We start from the raw sequence: 15,264 nt of genomic DNA, 5'->3' as shown, positions 1-15,264 counted from the left end.
TAAGAAAGATACTCCATTTTTATGACTTGTCTCATGTCCTGAGTAATACACCATATAGTTCCCTGACTGAAAATGGCCCATTCCTGTTCATCTAAGTTCTCTTATTCCCAATATATCCAGCTTCTTGTGCTCCATTTCCATCTTTATTATTTCCAGCTTACCTTGGTTCATACTTCTAACATTCCAAGTTCCAATCCTGTGGTTTCTTGTGAAACAGGGAGCCTCCCTTTTCCAACCAGCAATCCGTTATCAAGCTTCCTTCTGGGTTTGACCCGGACACATCATAAAAACTAGTTCTACTTGTGGAAACCCTCTGTTCTTTTCCAGTTGCATGTTGGATGCCTTCAGGCCCGGTGGTCTTACCATCCAGCACCATATTGTACTTTCTCATTTTTGGCATGTTCATGGAATGTTCTTGGCAAGGTACAGAGGTCGTTTGCCATTGTCTTCCTCTGGAATATTTTTCAACTTTCCAGTCTAGATCCGCACTGTTCTGTGAAAATGGGGGCACCTCTGGAAGGATGTGGCTCTTCGGCACGGTGTGTGGTCTTGGTAAAGAAGCAATCCTCTCCATAATAAAGAAGCAATCTTCTCCATAGAAGCAGGTTTACATATGATTGCCTTTTCAAAGAAAGTTGCAAATCCCTTTTAGCTGACCATGCTTTTGGATACCCTGCACAAGATCGTATAGAATAAAACTATTATGTTTTATCACAGCAAATACAAACTTAGAATCAACAGCAGATTTGTTAAACCAGCCTAATCTTAATAAATACAGCTGTGTTAACTTCCCAAGATTTGGAAAACTTTAATTCTTATACCTAACACTTAACAGCATCCATACAAAGTACTTCTCATAGGAGTTGAGGCTTTATACAGTCTAATTTCCTTCACTTATTGTTTTTTTGTCTGTTATTACAATTTTAATACTTGAATAATTGAAGATGTTTCTGTGACAGAGATGAAATATTGGAATGATTAAACCTGCTGTTTAATTATTTCTCCTAGTGCTGCATTCATCCTATTAAATTTCATTATGGATGATGGTAGCAGGATGACTAATGTAAATAACATATGAGTTGTTTAATAATTACTTTATTAGGGTGATTATCCTTGTAAATTATGTCTTATTCCTAGATGAATGGTAGTTGAAGAATTATAAATGCAGATGATATATTTAAGCAGTAGGACTGGATGAGTTCTGCCATGTATGTTTTAAGAAAAAATGCAAAGGAACCAACAAACCTATTGACCTAACTGTTTAAGGATAGTCTTACAAATGGAAGAGTCCCAAAACAGTGAAAAAAAGATAAGATAGAGGCAAGATGAGATGTATCTCTGGTTCTGTGGTCATTTTTGAAATGGAGAAATTAGTATAAGCACATATACGGAAATGGGCAGGGTTTGTTTGTGTAATTTCCACCCATAAAAGATTGTAAACATATATGTACCTTATTACTATGGGTGGGCTAAGAGGTTTTATGAGAGGAGATGAGGATAATATTATTTATGAAGATCACCACCATGGATGAAAGAGGTGCTTCATTTCAGTAATTTTGTCTCTTTTTATAATTAAATAACCATGGTGACTGATGACAAAAAGCATTTCTCACAAGATGCCACATGAGAACCTGGTATTTTAGTTGCAATATGACGATTTAGATATTAGGATAGAATATAAGAAATTGGCTTGCAGGTAGATATCAAAGAGTTCTATATGAGGGAGCAGCATCAGAGGGGGGGGGGGAAGTTACATGTGAGGTTCTACAGAGCTCCATACTTAGACCATTACTGTTCAACTTTTATTATATCATTTCTGGATTATAGATGATGTGGAGCTGGGAAAGGTGATCAGTAGTAGAGATGATATTACTCTTTGTGAGGATCTGAGTAAGTTGAAAAAGTGGAAAAATGAATAGGGATACCTTACACTTAGCTGCATTAAACAAAGAAGCACAAATCCTTTCAGAAGTGTATAATGCTACTACCCAGACTGGTTTCAAATTTTACTAAGGTTCAGTTAAAGTGTTGGAGGCTATCTCTCCAAAAATTCTGAGTGTCTGAGTGAGCAACAAGATCACTCTAAATCTCACTAAGCGATCCTAAAGGATCATTACTAAACTCATCACTCTTGACTTGAATCACTCTAGGACAGGAAACCCAGCAGAAGCTCCACTCAGTGACAGACAAAAAAGTCTGCCATCAAGCATAATCACTCTGCTCCCAGGGAGCAAGCAAATCCAAAATCAAACATTATTAAATTGAGGTACAGTGTGAGAATTATCTCTCAAAAACTGTGATCTACAAGATCACTCTAAAACTCACTGAGTGACCCAAAAGGATCACTACAAACACATAAAATTCTCATCAGTGGCTCTCCTCAGCAACAGGTAAAAACCTACCACCAAGTGGAACCACTCTACTCCCTGGAATTAAGCAGAAAGATGAATATCATTAAATGTCATTGGAAGCTGGACACAGAAGAGATACCAGGGTTGAAGTAATGCAAAAGTCATATATTTCCCAAATACAATATATAATAAAATAAAATACAATAAAATACTATAACACCATGGTGTAAACAATGGACTAGTTAAACAAAATTGTAGCAGCAACACAAAGACTAGAGTCCTGACTTTGGCGCCCTCTATTGAAAAAAAAATGCAGCTATCACATAAGACTAGAGTCCTGAACAGAGGAAAAAACCGGTACTAATTTTTTCTTAAGATAGCTGTCTCCCAGATTTTAGGCAAATTTATACAACCATATTTGTTGAGATTTGGAGTGTGTTTCAGGGTTTCTGTAGCCTCTAAGAACAATCTCTCCGACTTGTAAGAGCTTCTATCAAACAAGAAAAATACGACCTGCCTCCAACAATAGCCAACAACATACGTTTAGATATGGCCAACATCCTAATCAAGTCTAAGCCTCCCAAAATTAATATCCCACATAAGGAAATCATTGCTATAAAAGAGTTACAGAATAATAGCCAGATTATCATAACAAAAGCAGAAAGGGAATGCAACCATGGTGATGGACACAACAGAATATGAAAACAAAATGCACACATTGTTACAAGATCACTCAACATACAAAATTATTGACCGCAATCCCACCAACACACAAAAGAATAAGATATGTAAATTATTGAAAAAAATCACTTCCTGGCCCAAAGACACAGTAAATAAACTCAAGCCCTTCTATGTTAAAACACCCAGGATTTATGGAGCAGCAAACATTCACAAACAAGGTACACCCTTATGACCAATTTGTGGACAGTATAAATAGTCCCACATACAAACTGGCTGGACATTTAGCTAAGCTACTATCCACTCTCACAAACAATTCTCTCTCTTTTGTCAAAAATTCAACCCACCTAAAAAGAATCTTATAACACCACACTCTAAAAAGCTCAGACTTAATGGTAAGCTTTGATATCACCTCACTATTCACAAATGTACCACTAATAGAAACCCTCAATCTACTGAAGTCACACTTCCCCCCTGATATATTTGAACTATTCAAATTCACAATATATGCAGGATATTTCACATGGAAAGGGAAAACATACAAACAAATAGATGGTACAGCTATGGGCTGTACCCCCCCCCAGCCAACTTTCACATAGAACACCTGAAAAACTAACAATCAATACAGCCACTCTCAAACCAACACTTTGGCTACGCTATGTTGATGATATGCTTGCTATTTGGTCACATGGACCAGAGATATTGGAAACATTCTTAGTGCATTTAAATAGCCAACATCCAAAAATCCACTTTAATGGAACTGGAAGCTAATAACTGTCTGCCCTTCCTGGATACACTTATCACAAGTCTTTTAGATGGTTCCTTATCATTTTCAGTTTTTAGAAAACCCACACATACAGGGGAATATTTACACAAACAATCACACCATCATCCTTCTCAACAATATGGCATTTTAAAAATGCTAACCCACATAACGAGAGCAATCTGTTCCAATGAAAATGCTCTTGCTGCTGAACTGGCTCACTTATGCCATGTCTCCTTGGCCAATGGCTATAATCTCCATAAGATAAACAAAATACTAAATGCTCCTAAGAAATCCCTCCCACCATCCATCACAGAAAACTACAACAAAACTGTCACCATCCCATACATTAAAGGCACATCCGAAAAAATTTCTAGAATTCTTGATAAACATGAACTACGTACCACATTCAGACCATGTGGCAAATTAGCAACCCTTATCCGCTCACCCAAGGACAGCATCCCCCCCTTTATCACATCCAGGGGTCTACGAAGTACCCTGCTCATGTAATCAAGCCTACTCCGGTCAAACAGGAAGAACTGTGAACAACCGCATCAGCGAACACAAAAGATACATCCGGCATTATCACTATGGCAAGTCGGGCCTAGGAGACCATGCTATGGATACCCCTGCACTCAGGATCAACTGGAAAAACACAACAGCACTGCACAGAAGCTCTCACAAGTTGGAGAGATTGTTCTTAGAGACAACAGAGGCCCTGAAACACACTCCAAATCTCAACAAATATGGCTGTATAAATTTGCCTAAAATCTGGGAGACAGTCATCTTAAGAAAAAAACTAGCACTGGTTTTTTTCTCTGTTTAGGACTCTAGTCTTATGTGATAGCTGCAATTTTTTTTTTTTTTTTTCAGATAGAGGGTGCCAAAGTCAGGACTCTAGTCTTTGTGTTGCTGCTACAATTTTGTTTAACTAGTGCGTTGTTTACACCATGTTGTTATAGTCTTGCGTATTGTGACAAACTGTGTTTTTGTGCTCTGAAGATGCTGGTTATAACACCAACGAAATATCAGCAATAAGTTAATAAATAATTATTTACTTATTATTCTGTGTTCTAATATATACCGTTAAAAAATAAACAACATGTACAACGAACACATAGGTCTGTCCACATGTTTAAGGATTCTTCACGGAGACGATATCGTATGCAAGACACGACAATATGGTAAGTGGAAGTGAAAATTGGCACAGCAACTGAACTGTGTTAAAATCAAAAATAAGTTCCACTCGGCCAAAGCCCAACACATTTATAAACGAGTGAGTGTAGCGCTATTACGAGAACATATTAACGCCACTCGTCTGGAATTAGCAAAATCAAATTCAATCAAATTCATTCATTTAACTAAGTGAATCACTATATAATATTCTGAATATGGAACTATGGGAGATCCTAGATAACATCACCGACACAATGGCTAAAAAAGAATTCAACATAATCAAAAACCGGCACCAAAATAAGTTTGAAAATCTCCAACAACGCAGCATGCAAGGACCGCAATTACAACAAGATCTCATTGTCATAAAATTATCATTGCTCACCTTAAGCAAAGAAGCCACTAGTGCTTTAAGTTGAGGGCACAATTTTGCCCTGACTCCCAAATAAGTTCTAAAAGCCGAAATAATAGCATCCATCGAACGGGGAACATACGACCTGCCTCCAACAATAGCCAACAACATACGTTTAGATGTGGCCAACACCTAATCAAGTCTAAGCTTCCCAAAAATAATATCCCGCATAAGGAAATCATTGCTGTAAAAGAGTTACAGAATAATAGCCAGATTATCATAACAAAAGCAGACAAAGGGAATGCAACCGTGGTGATGGACACAACAGAATATGAAAACAAAATGCACACATTGTTACAAGATCACTCAACATACAAAATTATTGACCGCAATCCCACCAACACACAAAAGAATAAGATATGTAAATTATTGAAAAAAAGTCACTTCCTGGCGCAATGACACAGTAAACAAACTCAAGCCCTTCCATTTTAAAACACCTAGGATTTATGGAGCAGCAAAAATTCACAAACAAGGTACACCCTTATGCCCAATTGTGGACAGTATAAATAGTCCTACATACAAACTGTCTGGACATTTAGCTAAGCTACTAGCCACTCTAACAAACAATTCTCCCTCCTTTGTCAAAAATTCAGCCCACCTATAAAGCATCTTACAATACCACACTCTAAAAAGCTCAGACTTAATGGTAAGTTTTGATATCACCACCTCACTATTCACAAATGTACCACTAATAGAAACCCTCAATCTACTGAAGTCACACTCCCCCCCCCTCGATATATTTGAACTATTCAAATTCACAATACATGCAGGATATTTCACATGGAAAGGGAAAATATACAAACAAATAGATGGTGCATGGGCTCCCCCCCCCAAGCCAACTTTTACATATAACACCTGGAAAAACTGACAATCAATACAGCCTCTCGAACCAACACTTTGGCTACGCTATGTTGCCGATGTGCTTGCTATTTGGCCACATGGCCCAAAGACATTGGAAACATTCTTAGTGCATTTAAATAGCCAACATCCAAAAATCCACTTTACAATGGAACTGGAAGCTAATAACTGTCTGCCCTTCCTGAATACACTTATCACACATCATCCAGATGGTTCCTTATCGTTTTCAGTTTTTAGAAAACCCACACATAGAGGGAGATATTTACACAAATAATCACACCATCGCTCTTCTCGACAATATGGCATTTTAAAAACACTAACCCACAGAGCGAGAGCAATCTGTTCCAATGACAATGCTCTTGCTGCAGAACTGGCTCACTTACACCACACCTTCTTGGCCAATGGCTATAATCCCCATAAGATAAACAAAATACTAAACGCTCCTAAGAAATCCCTCCCACTATCCACCACAGAGAACTACAACAAAACAGTCACCATCCCATACATTTAAAACACATCCGAAAAAATTTTTAGAATTCTTAATAAACATGAACTACGCACCATATTCAAACCGTGTGGCAAATTAGCAACCCTTATCCGCTCACCGAAGGACAGCATTCTCCCTTTATCACATCCAGGCGTCTACGAAGTACCCTGCTCATGTAATCAAGCCTATTACGGTCAAGCAGGAAGAACTCTGAACGTCCGCATCAGCGAACACAAAAGATACATCTGGCATTATCACTATGGCAAGTCAGCCTAGCAGACCATGCTCTGGATACCCCCCCCTGCACACAGGATCAACTGGAAAAACACAAAAGTACTGCACAGAAGTTCTTACAAGTCAGAGAGATTGTTCTTAGAGGCAACAGAGGCCCTGAAACACACTCCAAATCTCAACAAATATGGCTGTATAAATTTGCCTAAAATCTGGGAGACAGTCATCTTAAGAAAAAACTAGTACCAGTTTTTTCTCTGTTTAGGACTCTAGTCTTATGTAATAGCTAGAATTTTTTTTTTTTTTTCCAGATAGAGGGTGCCAAAGTCAGGACTCTAGTCTTTGTGTTGCTGCTACAATTTTGTTTAACTAGTCCGTTGTTTACACCATGTTGTTATAGTCTTGCATATTGTGACAAACTGTGTTTTTGTGCTCTGAAGATGCTGGTTATAACACCACCGAAATATCAGAAATAAGTTAATAAATAATTATTTACTTATTATTCTGTATTGTAATATATACCATTAAAAAATAAACAACATGTACGACGAACACATAAGTCTGTCCACACATATCTCTGGATTAGAAATAGGTTGTAGATTTTTTTCACTTGGTTATAATTTAAATTAAACTTGGTAAGAAATTACTTTCTTTTTTAATCCTTTATCAAGTGTGAGCAAACAAAGTTTGTGTGTGAAGTATCTTCATGAGATTAGGCTACTTTATTACGGGATACACTAAGGCAATTAATGTGAGGTCACAGCCCTTATATACAAGTAGCTTAGTCATAAACATACTTCACTCGCAAACTTTGTTTGCTTACACTTGAATAAAGAATTAAACAATAATATCATTTCTTGGCAAGTTTAATTTAAACCACCTAAATTAATCCACAGATCTGGTCACTGGGATGAGGATGAAGAAACTTTAGAAATGGTACAAAGGTGGATAACAAAAATAATAACAGGACAAAATGTGGCTATGAGAGTAGATGGAGCAGATGTACTCTACAGAGGTTGGCACATAGAAGATGAGAGAGTGATAGGATTGGGTATTTAAGTTGTTTTTTTGTTTTTGGTATAATTCCCACCCATGAAAGGTTGTGAACCAATGGTACATTTCCACCATGTACTAAATATTTTTTCTATTTTTAATTAATTTTATATTTCTTGCAGTTTTTAAAATTTTTACATAATCTGGAAACAATGCTTTAGCAGTGTTTCCCAAAATTTCAGTACCTACATACCCCTTCCCTTCTCAGGAAAAGATAATTGAGGAAAATTATGATATTTCATTCAAACATGAATAATTAAAGGTATTTATTTTTTAACAACTGGTTATAATCAAGTACAAACACGTGAAACATTGTTTTAAGTTTTAAATACATTTTTAGTTACATGAAGCCAATATACATACAGTTGAAGCAAAAATTATGAAATTTAAATTTTCAATTCAATAATAATAAAAAAAAAGCATTAATAAAATGAAAGAAATTATTTCTGTTGGGAAGTTAGTTTGGCAAAATTCAGCTCTATATATTTGTTGAAGTCAAACAAGGCAGGCATTAGATGGATGAGCAGTAGTATCAAGCTTGATCTGCAAAAAGAGAAAATGTATGGAGAATTTACAAGTAGAAAGGCAATCAGTACACCCATGCCCATGAGCAGTACAAGGCTCAAGCTAGGAAGGTTACCAGCATAGTAAGAAAAGCTAAATCAGATTATGAGAAGACCTTAGCCAAAGAGATCAAGGATAATCCCAAAGAGTTCTTCCACTATGTAGCAAGTAAAAGAAAGAATGACTTTGGAAGGATAACTTTAGTGAGCACTGATGGTGTTGAGGTGACAGCTGAATAAATGTATATAGAATAAGAATGAAATCAGTCAAAATATCAAAATACTAAATTAGATGGCATTTAAACCAATTTTAATTTATGGATCTGAAAGTTGGATTGTGCAAGGCAGAACAAATCAATTGATCAAAAACTAAAGATACCACATATATGAGAGTTCTGAGAAAAATTACGTAAGTGCACCAATCAATGACAGAATCATATTATAAATTTGGGTATTAGATAGGAACTTGAGATCATTTATACATTCAAGAAGGTGTGAGTTCTGTTCATATATTTGTGAATGCTAACAGTGTTATGTTGAACTAGAGAGCATATAATTTTGAAAATGAGATGTTCTGAGCACCTCCAGGTCATTTCATTTTCAAAATTATATGTTGCAAAATTTTGGCACAAACGTGGCAATGGGATTCAAATGAATATTATTATTATGTGAGAATCCCCATGGGGTCTCAAATGCTCGAAGTCCATACTAACTGTTATTCATACAACACTCCTAACAAACTCCTCCTTAACCTCATTCAATGTAATAACAGCATGTGTGTTTAAGAGAATGTGTATGAGAAATTGAGAAAAAACAGTACCAATGAGCAGGATGTTTAAATTACATCTGAGCATCAGCAGGGCCCAAAGAAATGAAAAAGGTACAAAGACAGTTCAATGCATAAGGGAGGGTGACAGATCCGAGTCACGGGTAGCAAATCATAGACTAGTAATATCTCTGAAATGGTTGGTTTAAGATCTTGGATAAGTTGATAGGACCCAAATTCAGGAACAGGAACTGATATCCTATGGTAGCATTAATAGGTGTAGGGAGCATCATGCACTAGCAATTTATTCCATTTCTATAATAAAGTTATAGCTGAGTTGGATAAGAAATGCTTATATTCTGATATCAATAGACTTCGCTAATAGCAACATTTTCATATATGATTTTCAGTAACCTGTGTTTTCAGTAACACCAGATGCACACGACAGACATTGAAATATACATTAAATCTGGATGCTTTTCAAAAAATTACAAATACAGCATTATGGGTATGGTTGTGCCTGTTACAACATCATTCATATCAAATAAAAGTTTCTGCTTAATATCTGAATAACTTTTTTTTAACTTTCAAGCTGAAATTACCAAACTAATTCATAATAGATTTAATGCTTCTATATAAAAATATTTAATTTTCCTACAATTTACAATATATCAGTAAATCAACTATGTGGTGTAATACAGCACAAGACAATCACCTTTTTCTTTGCTTTTCTTCTTTCTGCCTTTTTTTTTTCCTTTTCTTCTTCTGCAATCAAGGCTTCACCATTGCTGTATGCCTCCTGCAATCAATTGATAAAGCTAATATGGTATATCAGAAAAATTATCTTTATTAAATACATTATCTACAATATCTGATAAATTTGATAATGTATTTAATACATTATCAAATCCTTATAATGTATTATAAGATCTCCTTATACAACTCAAAGATCATTGTGATGTTGAAATGAACATATATGAAAATGAACAACTGATGTATAAGGATATGGCAGTCATTTTGCCTTTCTTGATATGATCACATCTGCACTACTGTGTGTGAATTTGGTCTCCTGGGTTCCAAAGGGATAACCAATTTTAATTTATGGATCTGAAAGTTGAGTTGTGCAAGGCAGAACACATCAATTGATTTGTCCAAAAGGATGTTTTCTACAACTGGTTTTCAAAAGGATGAAGAAATGTTGGAAAGGGTCAAGAAGTGACCGACTAATGTAGTTTCTGATCACTGGAATGTTGAATATGAGGAAAGGGTAAGAAGATGCAATTTACAGAGTCTAGTGGATTTATAGGAAGAGGGGTGATATGATAGAGACCTACAAGTTGGTAAGAGGTGTTCAATGAAAATTGTTCAATAATCAATGCTCAGTGAAAAATCATTGAACATTGGTATGATCAATGTTCAATGATTTTTCATAAAGTGGTGAGAGATCAGGGGAGAACCAGAGGTCATCCCTGGAAGCTGTATAAGGAGGGTGTGAGCAGGGACATGAGAAGCAGGTTTTTTGCATGCAGAGTTGTTAATGATTGGAATGCCTTGCCTGAGAGGGTGGTGTCTGCAGAGAATTAGAGTGTGTTTAAGGTGCAGTATGATTAGCTGTGTGTATGACAAAAGGACCTCCAGATGAGCCTTTGACTCCATGGGGTTTTAGGGTAGTAGTAGTAATAATAATTATTATTATTATCCACCTAATCTCCTTGCCCATTTACCAGTTTCTCAAGCCAAAGTATTCAAGCGTTTTTATCCTAATTACCAGCTCCGCAGTTCATCATATACCAGTCTTAACTGAAAATTACACATAATTAACCACCTCTCAGGTCACGACAGCATAACACATTGTTTTTATTATATAAAATTAGTAGTCATCGTCAACTACACTTTTATACTAAAATAGAAAAAGTAATTAGGATATCTATTTTCCATCCAACAACTTAGAATTCTTGAAGGTACGTCTTGCCTTCTATTAATTTTGAATGCCACAGCTATGTTTCTATGCTTAGTCTAAAATGTAACTACATTTTATGCCTTAATTGGTGGTACCCAACCTGTGTGCGTGTGCTGCAACACCCCAGGGCACTGTGAAATATTCCAATATTTTCACTGAAATGACACTTAGCCCACATGGGTTTTAGAATCAGACCACTGATGTGTTGATAGGAAGGACATCTAATGGACACTGTACAAACCATTAGACTGTTTCGCTTTTAGTAATACATAGTAATACTAGATTACACTCCATGTCAGAATTTTTTTAATAATGAATGCTGATCACCATGTAATTATGAAGGAAAGAATTATCAATGCTAGGTTGAACAGAGTTGGTGAAAGCCTATCTCCTTAGCAGTGTAGATTTTATTTCAAACCTTGATGAATGTTCCTGCAGGAAATGTACCTTGCATGTGCAGCAGCTACATAATTATTATTGATTATTAATTAACTTAGGGTATTCACAATGTACATTAGAATATAAATTAAAGTAAACTTTAATATATATTTCCAATATTTCGGCAACGTCACATTGCCATCTTCAAAGGAACTTAAAATAAAGACATGTGCACACAGGCACTACACACAGTAAATGAGGAAGAAGCAAGGAAGCTATTGTTTCTCCTAAAAGTCCTGATGGTGCCCCCAGCAGGCTATGTAGGTATTCTTGGCTGTTGGGCTGAAGGTCTCCTGATGTACATCTCCCAAATTTGGGGCAGTCTCATGCAACCAAATTTGTTGAGGTTTGGCATGTTTCTTAGGACTGAGGCTGATTCCATGAAAAGTCTTTCAAATTTGAACTTGCTAAGGTGTATTATTGTGGTTTTCTTCCACCGTATTCTTCCTGTTCATTCCACCATGTATCCAGAGCATGGTCTGCAAGACCAGAGTGGCTATACTGGTGAAAATGGATGTAGTCCTATGTTCTGAAATTCTGATATTCGCTGTCCTGCCTGTTTGGTCAAAGTAAGACAGCTTACAGCTGCAAGGGACCTGGTATACACCAGGTAGGTCTAGGGGAAGTGGTTGGTCTTTAGTGGAGCAGATAAGGGATGCCAGTTTTCTATATGGTCTGTAACAAGAGGTCAAGTCATGTTTTTTTAAGATTTTGGCAATTTTTTCCGAGGTGCCTCAGATATAGGGAATGGTGATGGATTTAGAGTAATCCTTGTTGTGAAGGGGGGGGCAGGGTTGTAGTTTACTGGTTTCAATATTTTTTGGATTTTTTGGGGGGGGGGGGGAGCCATTGGCTGTGAAAGAGTTAAGGATGTGATTTAGTTCAGTGGTTAGGGCATTGTCATTTCAACATAGTAGTTTAGCCCTGCTGTTTAGTGTCTTAATAACTCCATATTGTTGTGAGGGGGGGGGGGGGGATTGTTGGTGAATGTATCTGCCTGTATGGGTAGGTTTTCTATAAACTGAGAAAACCAAGGTTCCATCAGGCTGGCAAGTGATAAGAGTGTCTAGGAAAGGGAGGCTGTTGTTTTCCTCTTTTTCCAAAGTGAACAGGATTCTAGGGTGAGTGTATCTGCCTGTCTGGGGTGTTGGTTGTTTAAGTGTGTTAAGAAGGAGTGGAGTGTATCAGAGCCCAGTGGCCAAATAGCGAACACATCATCAACATAGTGAAGCCATATGGTTGGTTTTTGTGAGGCAGAGTTTAATGCTTTCTCTTCAAAAATCTCCATAAAGAAGTTGGCCAGTGGTGAACCCATGGCTGTCCCCTCTATTTGTTTGTAGAATTTTCCCTGCCAAACAAAATAGCCTCCGTTCATTGTGAACTGAAATAGGGCTGAGATATCGAGAGGAAATTTAGCTTGGATTAGCTCTAAGGTTTTCTTGAGTGGGACATTTGTGAATAAGGAGGAGACGTCAAAACTGACCATTATGTCGGTATGTTGGAGTGTAAGGTTTTCTATGCTGGCTTTGAAGTAGGCTGAGTTTTTTATGTGTGATGGTGTGTTGCCAGTATAGTGTGTGAGCACTTTGGCCAAATGTTTAGCTAATTTGTATGTGGAGGAATCAATGCCATCCACTATGGGACATAATGGCACATTTTCTTTATGTATTTTTGGGAGTCTATATATACGGGGGGGGGGGGGGGAAATAGAGTTAAATGGTTTTAATTTGTTAGTAACTTCTACAGGCCAAGAAGTGACATTCTTAAGGAGCCTATGGAGTTTTCTGATTTGTGAGTTTGTGGGATTGTATTCAACAGGGAGGTAAGTAGCCCGATCTAATAATAGAGCATTAAGCTTACCTGTGTAGTCCATTTGGTTGAGTACTACGGTGGCTTTTCCCTTATCTGCTTTGGTTTATACTATTTCTTTGTTTTTCTTCATTTCCTGCAGAGCTTCATATTCACTATTGGATATGTTGGTTTTTGGTGGTCTTGCTTTGGTGAGAACACAAGCTACATCCAGTCTAATATTGTTGGCGATGTGGTCTAGAAGGTGGCAGATCCCACGTTCGATCTGGATCTACATAACTGTATCATATTTATATACTTTTATGGTATCCTAAAGTCCCGTTGCATCCTATAGTGCATTTCAATGTATATACTTGTTTATAGTACACAAATATGTTGTTTATAGTACAGTCATATGCTTGTATATAGTCCACAAATACTAGATGTAATTCTTTATCAAATTCATAATGTTTTTCTAATAACTGTCGGAACATTTTCATGCTCCAACAGTTACTAGAATAACAAAAATTAGTTAGTTTGACTTTTGGATATCAGTAAAAGATGAATATCCACTGCTAAGTGGTAAAGCTCAGTGAAGCTTAATTCCATTTGTGACATCATATTTGTGCAAAGCTGAGTTTTCAGCGGTCGCTGTGATAAAAAGCAAGTATCGTCCAAAAATCAATGTGGAACAGGAAATGAGGGTGGCTGTGTCCAGTTTGATTCCAAGATTTGAGAGGATGTGCAGTGAGCAAAACACTCGCCCATCCCGCTAATTACAATTTATTTATTCAATGATTTGATTGTTCAAAATATGTACTTATTTAATACTTTTTACATAAATTGTTTGTGAATTTGAAATACATTTCATTTCTAACTGCACCAACTGGGCACTGCAACTGTTAGGTATGCCTATGTTCTGACTTTTGGCGCCATGGAAAAATCCTGATACACTAAAGGTGCCATGAACTGAAAGAGTCTGGGAACTACTGCCTTAATCATTAATCCTGTTTATTAGGTAGCATGTATGCACGCAATGTGTGTGTGTGTGTGTGTGTGTGTGTGTGTGTGTGTGTGTGTGTGTGTGTGTGTGTGTGTGTGTGTGTGTGTGTGTGTGTGTGTGTGTGTGTGTGTGCAGTTGATGAGTGCTAGTTATTGCCCTAGCATTAGGGTATTGTAGCGTGAAGAATTAAAAATAAAAAATAATGAAATAATTTAGTCATTGTTTTTTGTTATTTTTAGTACTGATTTTTGAAGGACTTTTTTTTATTTTTATTTGCAGTGCTGTTCAAAATTATTTATGATGACTTGCATGGGTGATTTGTTTTGAAGATTATACATGGTAATTCTAAATTTCTGTCAGGGTTTCCATAGCCTATAATTTTCAAAAACCAGAAACAACAAAATAAAACTGCTTACAGAATATGAAAGTGTAACTCAGCAAACTTTATTTGGCAACACTGTACTCTCTGCATTGATGTCTGGGAAATAATATGACATCGTACACCAAAATGTGAACTGTTCAAAAGAAAGCAATGTGCATACTTTTGTTTTTTTGAAACAAAGTCCATTATCACAACATTATAGCAATGTTGTTACAGAAATCAGTATGGAAACATCCAGCTTCAGATAATGCTATCTGACATTAGTTAAAGCAATTTCAAGAAACTGATAGTGTTCCACATCAAAAAGGGGCAAGAAGACCATGCACTTCGCAGGAAAATGTTGTTCAAATTCAAAAAG

At 36.6% G+C, this 15,264-nt stretch overlaps 1 protein-coding gene across 1 annotated transcript in view; it reads right to left on the bottom strand.

Annotated features, from left to right (window-relative positions):
- Positions 1-15,264, bottom strand: part of LOC150099771 (uncharacterized) — a 392,852-nt gene that overhangs the window by 355,637 nt on the left and 21,951 nt on the right. Inside the window, exon 2 of the mRNA XM_090403489.1 lies at positions 10,051-10,134. Within this exon, the coding sequence (XP_090259615.1) occupies positions 10,051-10,134 (84 nt within the window). The remainder of the gene's footprint in view (positions 1-10,050; positions 10,135-15,264) is intronic.

This window comes from Typopeltis vanoorti, chromosome 14 (assembly GCF_054136105.1).
Source record: "Typopeltis vanoorti isolate ZY-2024b chromosome 14, IOZ_Tvanoo_1.0, whole genome shotgun sequence".
In the NCBI taxonomy this organism is placed as follows: Eukaryota; Metazoa; Arthropoda; class Arachnida; order Uropygi; family Thelyphonidae; genus Typopeltis; species Typopeltis vanoorti.
This window is presented reverse-complemented; position numbering and strand designations above follow the sequence as displayed.